The 11,456-nt window shown below is 29.4% G+C and overlaps 4 protein-coding genes across 4 annotated transcripts; all 4 read left to right on the plus strand.

Annotated features, from left to right (window-relative positions):
• The first annotated feature begins 255 nt into the window (after window positions 1-255).
• Window positions 256-1,890, plus strand: LOC145954601 (uncharacterized). Its single transcript, XM_083069237.1, has 3 exons — window positions 256-967; window positions 1,316-1,639; window positions 1,727-1,890. Exons 1-3 carry the CDS (start codon window positions 256-258, stop codon window positions 1,888-1,890), a joined length of 1,200 nt encoding a protein of 399 aa, XP_082925363.1.
• A 412-nt stretch (window positions 1,891-2,302) lies between these two features.
• Window positions 2,303-3,937, plus strand: LOC145954602 (uncharacterized). Its single transcript, XM_083069239.1, has 3 exons — window positions 2,303-3,014; window positions 3,363-3,686; window positions 3,774-3,937. Exons 1-3 carry the CDS (start codon window positions 2,303-2,305, stop codon window positions 3,935-3,937), a joined length of 1,200 nt encoding a protein of 399 aa, XP_082925365.1.
• A 412-nt stretch (window positions 3,938-4,349) lies between these two features.
• On the plus strand, window positions 4,350-5,984 carry LOC145954606 (uncharacterized). Its single transcript, XM_083069245.1, has 3 exons — window positions 4,350-5,061; window positions 5,410-5,733; window positions 5,821-5,984. The coding sequence occupies exons 1-3, from the start codon at window positions 4,350-4,352 to the stop codon at window positions 5,982-5,984; spliced, it is 1,200 nt and encodes a 399-aa protein (XP_082925371.1).
• Window positions 5,985-6,396: 412 nt separating this feature from the next.
• Window positions 6,397-7,485, plus strand: LOC145954608 (uncharacterized). The gene has a single exon (XM_083069247.1). The coding sequence runs from the start codon at window positions 6,397-6,399 to the stop codon at window positions 7,483-7,485; it is 1,089 nt and encodes a 362-aa protein (XP_082925373.1).
• The last annotated feature ends 3,971 nt before the right edge of the window (window positions 7,486-11,456 follow it).

Raw genomic sequence — 11,456 nt, forward strand, 5'->3', positions numbered from 1 at the left:
GCCTATACATAGGAATCCTCTTCTATGAATTTTAATGGTAATTTAATGATAGTTTTCCATCTTCAATTTTAATTTTAATTTGTCTGCAAGATCCAATTTTTCTATATTTTTTCACAAAATATTTCCAACAAGTGGTGTAAAGAGCTTCCTTCTTACAGGCTGTGAGGAAAAAGTTTATTGAGCACTAAACACATTGAGGTTGAGTGCAAACACTAAATTGGGTGATTTATTGTTCAAACAATTTTTGGTGCAAGGATGTCTACTTCCACCAATTCACCAGTAATTCCAATGTTTAATGGTGAAAATTATCATATTTGGGCCGTCAAGATGAAATTTGTTTTAAGATCTCAAGGTTTATGGAATGTTGTAATTTCTGAAGCTGATCGACCACCATTGAGAGAAAATCCAACCATTGCACAAATCGAAGCTTATGAGGAGGAGAAGCTGAAAACAGATAAAGCTATCACTTGCCTACATGCAGGACTTGCAGATCATATTTTTACTAAAATCATGGACTTAGAAACACCTAAACAGGTGTGGGACAAGATTCAAGATGAATTTGAAGGCAGTAGCAGAGTCAAATCTATTAGGCTTCTCACATTGAAGAGAGAATTTGAATTGATGAAGATGAAGGATAATGAATATGTTAAAGATTATTCTGGCAGATTAATGGATGTTGTGAACCAAATGCGACTTCTTGGTGAAACATCATTTATAGATCAAAAGGTTGTCGAAAAAATCATGGTTTCGGTGCCCGAAAGATTTGAAGCCAAGATTTCTGCAATTAAAGAGTCTTGTGATTTGCAAACTCTTACAATTACTGAATTGACCAGCAAGCTTCACGCACAAGAGCAAAGAGTCTCCATTAGAAGTGATGAAGTTGTTGAAGGTGCCTTTCGAGCAAAGCACAATGGAAGGAATTTTGGAAAGTCACGAACTTTCAATAAGAACAAAGGAAAAGATGAAGGTTCTTCAAAAAAAGGAAATTTTTTGCCCTGCTTTCATTGCCAAAGAACCAACCATTCTAAAGAAGCTTGTTGGTTTAAAGATAAACCACTTTTTCACTATAATTTTTGCAATAAAAATGGTCACAGTGAAAAGTATTGCAGATTAAAGAAGAATCAGCTTGAACAACAATTAGAAAAACAAGCAAATGTGATTGAAGAAAAAAAATGATGATGAAGATGAGTATTTATTTATGGCATCTCAAGAATTCAATTCACATGAATTGAATACTTGGCTCATTGACAGTGGTTGCACTAGTCACATGACTAAATATTTATCCTTTTTTACCTCCATTGACAAATCAATTAAGCCAAAAGTCAAGATGTGGGAAATGGTAAAATTTTACAAGCCAATGGAAAAGGTACAATTTCTATTGCAACCAAGAAAGGTATGATAATTGTTAAAGATGTTCTCTACATTCCAAAATTGGATCAAAATGTTCTTAGTGTTCCACAAATGATAAGGAATGGTTATGGAGTCTCTTTTAAAGAGAATTATTGTTTTATCATGGATGAACATGGTTTAGAGATTGCAAAAATTGAGATGACCAAAAACAGTTTTTATTTGAAATTTGATTTGGTTGAAAATCATGATTTTATTGAAGATCATGATTTTATTGCTAAAATTGATGAGAGTAATGTTTGACATGGAAGATTTGGTCACACTTTTATGCATGATGTATTTGATATGACAAATTCCAACAAATGGTATTCAAAGACAGGAGGAGGAGTTAGATTGAATGACTATGAAGACAATGATTTGGGTCAACAAATTGATGTGCAACAACTTGATGACATGACATTTCAAAACTCAATTTTTGGAGTTCATGAAACTAAAATTTGTGATGTTCATGGCAAATCTCAAGGAGGAGTGTTAGATTTATGAGATTTTCCTTTATTTAAATTTTGAATAAATTTTAGATAAGATATTTGTTATTGTTACAGTTTTATTTATTATATTTTATTTTCAGTTATTCAATATAATCTCAACAAGTAAATTTGTTAGTAGATGACATTTGTTAGGAATTTTAAATTGATTGTAAGCCTATACATAGGAATCCTCTTCTATGAATTTTAATGGTAATTTAATGATAGTTTTCCATCTTCAATTTTAATTTTAATTTGTCTGCAAGATCCAATTTTTCTATATTTTTTCACAAAATATTTCCAACAAGTGGTGTCAAGAGCTTCCTTCTTACGGGCTGTGAGGAAAAAGTTTATTGAGCGCTAAACACATTGAGGTTGAGTGCAAACACTAAATTGGGTGATTTATTGTTCAAACAATTTTTGGTGCAAGGATGTCTACTTCCACCAATTCACCAGTAATTCCAATGTTTAATGGTGAAAATTATCATATTTGGGCCGTCAAGATGAAATTTGTTTTAAGATCTCAAGGTTTATGGAATGTTGTAATTTCTGAAGCTGATCGACCACCATTGAGAGAAAATCCAACCATTGCACAAATCGAAGCTTATGAGGAGGAGAAGCTGAAAAAAGATATAGCTATCACTTGCCTACATGCAGGACTTGCAGATCATATTTTTACTAAAATCATGGACTTAGAAACACCTAAACAGGTGTGGGACAAGATTCAAGATGAATTTGAAGGCAGTAGCAGAGTCAAATCTATTAGGCTTCTCACATTGAAGAGAGAATTTGAATTGATGAAGATGAAGGATAATGAATATGTTAAAGATTATTCTGGCAGATTAATGGATGTTGTGAACCAAATGCGACTTCTTGGTGAAACATCATTTATAGATCAAAAGGTTGTCGAAAAAATCATGGTTTCGGTGCCCGAAAGATTTGAAGCCAAGATTTCTACAATTGAAGAGTCTTGTGATTTGCAAACTCTCACAATTACTGAATTGACCAGCAAGCTTCACGCACAAGAGCAAAGAGTCTCCATTAGAAGTGATGAAGTTGTTGAAGGTGCCTTTCGAGCAAAGCACAATGGAAGGAATTTTGGAAAGTCACGAACTTTCAATAAGAACAAAGGAAAAGATGAAGGTTCTTCAAAAAAAGGAAATTTTTTGCCCTGCTTTCATTGCCAAAGACCCAACCATTCTAAAGAAGCTTGTTGGTTTAAAGATAAACCACTTTTTCACTATAATTTTTGCAATAAAAATGGTCACAGTGAAAAGTATTGCAGATTAAAGAAGAATCAGCTTGAACAACAATTAGAAAAACAAGCAAATGTGATTGAAGAAAAAAATTGATGATGAAGATGAGTATTTATTTATGGCATCTGAAGAATTCAATTCACATGAATTGAATACTTGGCTCATTGACAGTGGTTGCACTAGTCACATGATTAAATATTCATCCTTTTTTACCTCCATTGACAAATCAATTAAGCCAAAAGTCAAGATGTGGGAAATGGTAAAATTTTACAAGCCAATGGAAAAGGTACAATTTCTATTGCAACCAAGAAAGGTATGATAATTGTTAAAGATGTTCTCTACATTCCAAAATTGGATCAAAATGTTCTTAGTGTTCCACAAATGCTAAGGAATGGTTATGGAGTCTCTTTTAAAGAGAATTATTGTTTTATCATGGATGAACATGGTTTAGAGATTGCAAAAATTGAGATGACCAAAAACAGTTTTTATTTGAAATTTGATTTGGTTGAAAATCATGATTTTATTGAAGATCATGATTTTATTGCTAAAATTGATGAGAGTAATGTTTGACATGGAAGATTTGGTCACACTTTTATGCATGATGTATTTGATATGACAAATTCCAACAAATGGTATTCAAAGACAGGAGGAGAAGTTAGATTGAATGACTATGAAGACAATGATTTGGGTCAACAAATTGATGTGCAACAACTTGATGACATGACATTTCAAAACTCAATTTTTGGAGTTCATGAAACTAAAATTTGTGATGTTCATGGCAAATCTCAAGGAGGAGTGTTAGATTTATGAGATTTTCCTTTATTTAAATTTTGAATAAATTTTAGATAAGATATTTGTTATTGTTACAGTTTTATTTATTATATTTTATTTTCAGTTATTCAATATAATCTCAACAAGTAAATTTGTTAGTAGATGACATTTGTTAGGAATTTTAAATTGATTGTAAGCCTATACATAGGAATCCTCTTCTATGAATTTTAATGGTAATTTAATGATAGTTTTCCATCTTCAATTTTAATTTTAATTTGTCTGCAAGATCCAATTTTTCTATATTTTTTCACAAAATATTTCCAACAAGTGGTGTCAAGAGCTTCCTTCTTACGGGCTGTGAGGAAAAAGTTTATTGAGCGCTAAACACATTGAGGTTGAGTGCAAACACTAAATTGGGTGATTTATTGTTCAAACAATTTTTGGTGCAAGGATGTCTACTTCCACCAATTCACCAGTAATTCCAATGTTTAATGGTGAAAATTATCATATTTGGGCCGTCAAGATGAAATTTGTTTTAAGATCTCAAGGTTTATGGAATGTTGTAATTTCTGAAGCTGATCGACCACCATTGAGAGAAAATCCAACCATTGCACAAATCGAAGCTTATGAGGAGGAGAAGCTGAAAAAAGATATAGCTATCACTTGCCTACATGCAGGACTTGCAGATCATATTTTTACTAAAATCATGGACTTAGAAACACCTAAACAGGTGTGGGACAAGATTCAAGATGAATTTGAAGGCAGTAGCAGAGTCAAATCTATTAGGCTTCTCACATTGAAGAGAGAATTTGAATTGATGAAGATGAAGGATAATGAATATGTTAAAGATTATTCTGGCAGATTAATGGATGTTGTGAACCAAATGCGACTTCTTGGTGAAACATCATTTATAGATCAAAAGGTTGTCGAAAAAATCATGGTTTCGGTGCCCGAAAGATTTGAAGCCAAGATTTCTACAATTGAAGAGTCTTGTGATTTGCAAACTCTCACAATTACTGAATTGACCAGCAAGCTTCACGCACAAGAGCAAAGAGTCTCCATTAGAAGTGATGAAGTTGTTGAAGGTGCCTTTCGAGCAAAGCACAATGGAAGGAATTTTGGAAAGTCACGAACTTTCAATAAGAACAAAGGAAAAGATGAAGGTTCTTCAAAAAAAGGAAATTTTTTGCCCTGCTTTCATTGCCAAAGACCCAACCATTCTAAAGAAGCTTGTTGGTTTAAAGATAAACCACTTTTTCACTATAATTTTTGCAATAAAAATGGTCACAGTGAAAAGTATTGCAGATTAAAGAAGAATCAGCTTGAACAACAATTAGAAAAACAAGCAAATGTGATTGAAGAAAAAAATTGATGATGAAGATGAGTATTTATTTATGGCATCTGAAGAATTCAATTCACATGAATTGAATACTTGGCTCATTGACAGTGGTTGCACTAGTCACATGATTAAATATTCATCCTTTTTTACCTCCATTGACAAATCAATTAAGCCAAAAGTCAAGATGTGGGAAATGGTAAAATTTTACAAGCCAATGGAAAAGGTACAATTTCTATTGCAACCAAGAAAGGTATGATAATTGTTAAAGATGTTCTCTACATTCCAAAATTGGATCAAAATGTTCTTAGTGTTCCACAAATGCTAAGGAATGGTTATGGAGTCTCTTTTAAAGAGAATTATTGTTTTATCATGGATGAACATGGTTTAGAGATTGCAAAAATTGAGATGACCAAAAACAGTTTTTATTTGAAATTTGATTTGGTTGAAAATCATGATTTTATTGAAGATCATGATTTTATTGCTAAAATTGATGAGAGTAATGTTTGACATGGAAGATTTGGTCACACTTTTATGCATGATGTATTTGATATGACAAATTCCAACAAATGGTATTCAAAGACAGGAGGAGAAGTTAGATTGAATGACTATGAAGACAATGATTTGGGTCAACAAATTGATGTGCAACAACTTGATGACATGACATTTCAAAACTCAATTTTTGGAGTTCATGAAACTAAAATTTGTGATGTTCATGGCAAATCTCAAGGAGGAGTGTTAGATTTATGAGATTTTCCTTTATTTAAATTTTGAATAAATTTTAGATAAGATATTTGTTATTGTTACAGTTTTATTTATTATATTTTATTTTCAGTTATTCAATATAATCTCAACAAGTAAATTTGTTAGTAGATGACATTTGTTAGGAATTTTAAATTGATTGTAAGCCTATACATAGGAATCCTCTTCTATGAATTTTAATGGTAATTTAATGATAGTTTTCCATCTTCAATTTTAATTTTAATTTGTCTGCAAGATCCAATTTTTCTATATTTTTTCACAAAATATTTCCAACAAGTGGTATCAAGAGCTTCCTTCTTACGGGCTGTGAGGAAAAAGTTTATTGAGCGCTAAACACATTGAGGTTGAGTGCAAACACTAAATTGGGTGATTTATTGTTCAAACAATTTTTGGTGCAAGGATGTCTACTTCCACCAATTCACCAGTAATTCCAATGTTTAATGGTGAAAATTATCATATTTGGGCCGTCAAGATGAAATTTGTTTTAAGATCTCAAGGTTTATGGAATGTTGTAATTTCTGAAGCTGATCGACCACCATTGAGAGAAAATCCAACCATTGCACAAATCGAAGCTTATGAGGAGGAGAAGCTGAAAAAAGATAAAGCTATCACTTGCCTACATGCAAGACTTGCAGATCATATTTTTACTAAAATCATGGACTTAGAAACACCTAAACAGGTGTGGGACAAGATTCAAGATGAATTTGAAGGCAGTAGCAGAGTCAAATCTATTAGGCTTCTCACATTGAAGAGAGAATTTGAATTGATGAAGATGAAGGATAATGAATATGTTAAAGATTATTCTGGCAGATTAATGGATGTTGTGAACCAAATGCGACTTCTTGGTGAAACATCATTTATAGATCAAAAGGTTGTCGAAAAAATCATGGTTTCGGTGCCCGAAAGATTTGAAGCCAAGATTTCTGCAATTGAAGAGTCTTGTGATTTGCAAACTCTCACAATTACTGAATTGACCAGCAAGCTTCACGCACAAGAGGAAAGAGTCTCCATTAGAAGTGATGAAGTTGTTGAAGGTGCCTTTCGAGCAAAGCACAATGGAAGGAATTTTGGAAAGTCACGAACTTTCAATAAGAACAAAGGAAAAGATGAAGGTTCTTCAAAAAAAGGAAATTTTTTGCCCTGCTTTCATTGCCAAAGAACCAACCATTCTAAAGAAGCTTTTTGGTTTAAAGATAAACCACTTTTTCACTATAATTTTTGCAATAAAAATGGTCACAGTGAAAAGTATTGCAGATTAAAAAAGAATCAGCTTGAACAACAATTAGAAAAACAAGCAAATGTGATTGAAGAAAAAAATGATGATGAACATGAGTATTTATTTATGGCATCTGAAGAATTCAATTCACATAAATTGAATAATTGGCTCATTGACAATGGTTGCACTAGTCACATGACTAAATATTTATCATTTTTTACCTCCATTGACAAATCAATTAAGCCAAAAGTCAAGATGCATGGGAAATGTTGAAATTGTACAAGCCAATGGAAAAGGTACAATTTCTATTGCAACCAAGAAAGGTATGATAATTGTTAAAGATGTTCTCTACATTCCAAAATTGGATCAAAATGTTCTTAGTGTTCCACAAATTCTAAAGAATGGTTATGGAGTCTCTTTTAAGGAGAAATATTGTTTTATCATGGATGAACATGGTTTAAAAATTGCAAAAATTGAGATGACCAAAAACAGTTTTTATTTGAAATTTGATTTGGTTGAAAATCATGATTTTATTGAAGATCATGATTTTATTGCTAAAATTGATGAGAGTAATGTTTGACATGGAAGATTTGGTCACACTTTTATGCATGATGTATTTGATATGACAAATTCCAACAAATGGTATTCAAAGACATGAGGAGGAGTTAGATTGAATGACTATGAAGACAATGATTTGGGTCAACAAATTGATGTGCAACAACTTGATGACATGGCATTTCAAAACTCAATTTTTGGAGTTCATGAAACTAAAATTTGTGATGTTCATGGCAAATCTCAAGGAGGAGTGTTAGATTTATGAGATTTTCCTTTATTTAAATTTTGAATAAATTTTAGATAAGATATTTGTTATTGTTACAGTTTTATTTATTATATTTTATTTTCAGTTATTCAGTATAATCTCAACAAGTAAAGTTGTTAGTAGATGAGATTTGTTAGGAATTTTAAATTGATTGTAATCCTATACATAAGCATCCTCTTCTATGAATTTTAATGGTAATTTAATGATAGTTTTCCATCTTCAATTTTAATTTTAATTTGTCTGCAAGATCCAATTTTTCTATATTTTTTCACAAAATATTTCCAACAATTTGTCATAATTTTTCAAAAGTAGGTTGTCTCATTGACACAAATAAAAAACTTAAAAGTACACATATTTAGACAAATTTCAAATAGACAAACACTACAAGAAAATGACGATTTTGCAACGGTTATATGGCCTACATTGCGACGGTTAGAACTGCCGCAAAGACAACATTGCGACGATTTGGGAATCGTCGCAGAATTGTCCGTCACAAGAGAATTTTGCGACGGTTATCAGAACCGTTGCACAAACCGTCTTAAACTTGGAATTGCGACCCTTTCATCAACTGTCGCACCAACTGCCTCTAAATTAATATTACGACTCTTTTTTTACCTGTCAAAAATTATAATTTTTTTTAATTTTAATAAATTTATTAATGTAACAATCCTCATATTTGGCCTCTCAAGGGTTCTATTTCACAATATTTCACTATTTAGCGTGTTTTATCCTTACTTGTGCAATTTCTGGGATACTTCCCAGAAGGTCACCCATCCCTGTACTACTCCAGATCAAGCACGCTTAACTGTGAAGTTCTGATGAATAGGCTACCGAAATGTATATGTATGTTGGCAGTATAACTTATACAAATTAATTCATTTAAGTTATCCTCAAATATACAATCTCATATTTGTACTATAATAATAATATATAATAATTTTATATTATGAATGATAATAATAATAGTAATAATAATAATAATAATAATAATATATTTAGTTATTCTTTATTTATATGTACTTACTTTTATAATTAACATCTACTTATTTCTATTTAAAATTATAACTTAAATTATTTAATTTTATAATTTATAATGATAATATAATTTATAAAATTATAAATATGTATTTATTACATACTTATAAATAAAATTTTAATATTTTAAATAATTATTAATTAATTTAATATATTTATTTACCTTAAATCAGACATATAAAATTCAAAAAAAATGTATTTATCCTTGTTTTATTTTCTAAATATCAACTATTAATAAAATACTAACTTAAAATCTTATCTAATTATATATAATATTTTCATATCAAATTTAAAAGCAGATATTAGTTATACAAAAATATTAAGATCATATAGTAAATTGTCAATAAGATTTTAGTTAAATAATTTAAAATAATTAATGTTTCAATTATATTGTTAATTAGCAAATAATTTATTCCAAAACTAATTAAATTTTTTATATTAATTATTAGTAAAATTTAATAACTTTTAAATTAACAATTAATTGGATCGATGAAATTCAACACACACCATGAGTTATTGAGCGGAATAAAATACTAACTTAAAATCTTATCTAATTAAACATATAATATTCAAAAAATATATTTATCCTTGTTTTATTTTTTAATTATCAACCATTAATAAAATACTAACTTAAAATCTTATCTAATTATATCATAATATTTTCATATCAAATTTAAAACCAGTTCTTACATTTTCGACAAATATAAACTTTTCTGAAATATTCCATCAATAATATAGCTTTTCCTACAAAAATTTTCTCATCGGAAATATAAATTTTCCGACAGATTGAATTTAATTTTATAAGAAATCATCTTCGATTAATATAACATTTTGTATATATGATTTAAGAGTAAAAGATTTTCAATTTAACGGTTGAATTTACAAAATTCACATTTAATATAAAGTTATTGAGCGGTGTAACACTTAGGGGGATGTATTGGATTAGGATTTTAAAGGACTTTTTTAGTATAAAAAAATCCTGCGGATTTTAAAAGACTTTGCAGGATTTTCATGACTTTTAAGATTTTGCAGGATTCTACAAGATTTAAAATCAGGATTTTAATGGATTCTATAAGACTTTTAAATCAAGATTTTAATGGATTTTGTAGGATTTTATAGAGTTTTGACATTTGATAAGATTTAAAAAAAAATTCATACATTCAAATTTAAAAAGAGTCAAAGATAAAAATAATTAAAAAAACAATAATGTCTCGATAAATAATAATAATAATTCTCCATAATATTCTATCATCTTTTTATAGCATTCACTATCAATTGTAACAATTCATTGAAATCCTCCTTGGTCCAAGCTTCATAGTTTTCTTTCTCTTTTCCTTTTTCTTTATCATTTCCATGTGAATCTCCCATTTGAATTACTAAAACAATATATGTTGAAAACTAGTTATATAAATAATTATGGATAAGAGACAAAATCAATAAAATTATATTATTATTTTTAGAAGCACACCAATTATACAATATCGAATATATCTTGGCTATCTAAATGGATCAAATATCTCAATCATTATAAAAAAAATGTAAAAACGAAAATATAGAAACAAAAGATAATTTTTTATATAAAAAAAATCAATATATTCGATACTGAGAAAATATTTAGATATATAATCTTTTTATATAAACGGAAGTATTTAGATATAGAGAATATATATATATATATATATATATATATATATATATTTTAATTTTAGTTATATATTATATGATAATTTTTAACGATATTTATAAATGTAAATTATTCTAACAAATATTTTAACAATATTTCATTTTTTTAAAAATAAGCTAATGAAGGCATAAATCCTAAACCCTAAAAAATTAGATACTGCAATGTCTTATGTTAATTTTCTTTTTTTTAAAATATAAAAAAAATCTTAATTTCACAATATAAAAATAAAAAGAAAAATTCATAGTAAAAAAAATAAAATAATTGTTGAGTCATAAAAGGAGGGATAAGAGTAACAAATTCAAGGGAATGAGAGAGTTCGCAGTTTTTATGCTGAGAGGGTTCTTCCTCCAACTAAGATCCATTTTCATCTTTCACCTTTTTCTTTTCTTGACGTGTTTTATAAAAAAATTACCACTTTTTTTTTTTTGAAGGGAACAAAACTAATTCATTTCTTTCATAATAAGAGAAGTAATACATGGTGGAATAAAATCAAAAGTGTGGGGACTAGCGTATGATCTTGCTGCCCTTGTTAGGGAATGAGCAACATGATTTGCTTGTCTCCTAATAAACCTAACCGAGAGGTTTTTATGAGAGGCTAAGATAGATCGTCCTTTTTGGATCAGAAGACCATATTCAGATAAGAGTTGATTAGATCCATGTAGGTCATCAACCACTGTTTTACAGTCAAGTTCAATTAGGACGTTC

Source organism: Cajanus cajan, chromosome 1 (assembly GCF_000230855.2).
Source record: "Cajanus cajan strain Asha chromosome 1, NIPB_CcT2T_4, whole genome shotgun sequence".
In the NCBI taxonomy this organism is placed as follows: Eukaryota; Viridiplantae; Streptophyta; class Magnoliopsida; order Fabales; family Fabaceae; genus Cajanus; species Cajanus cajan.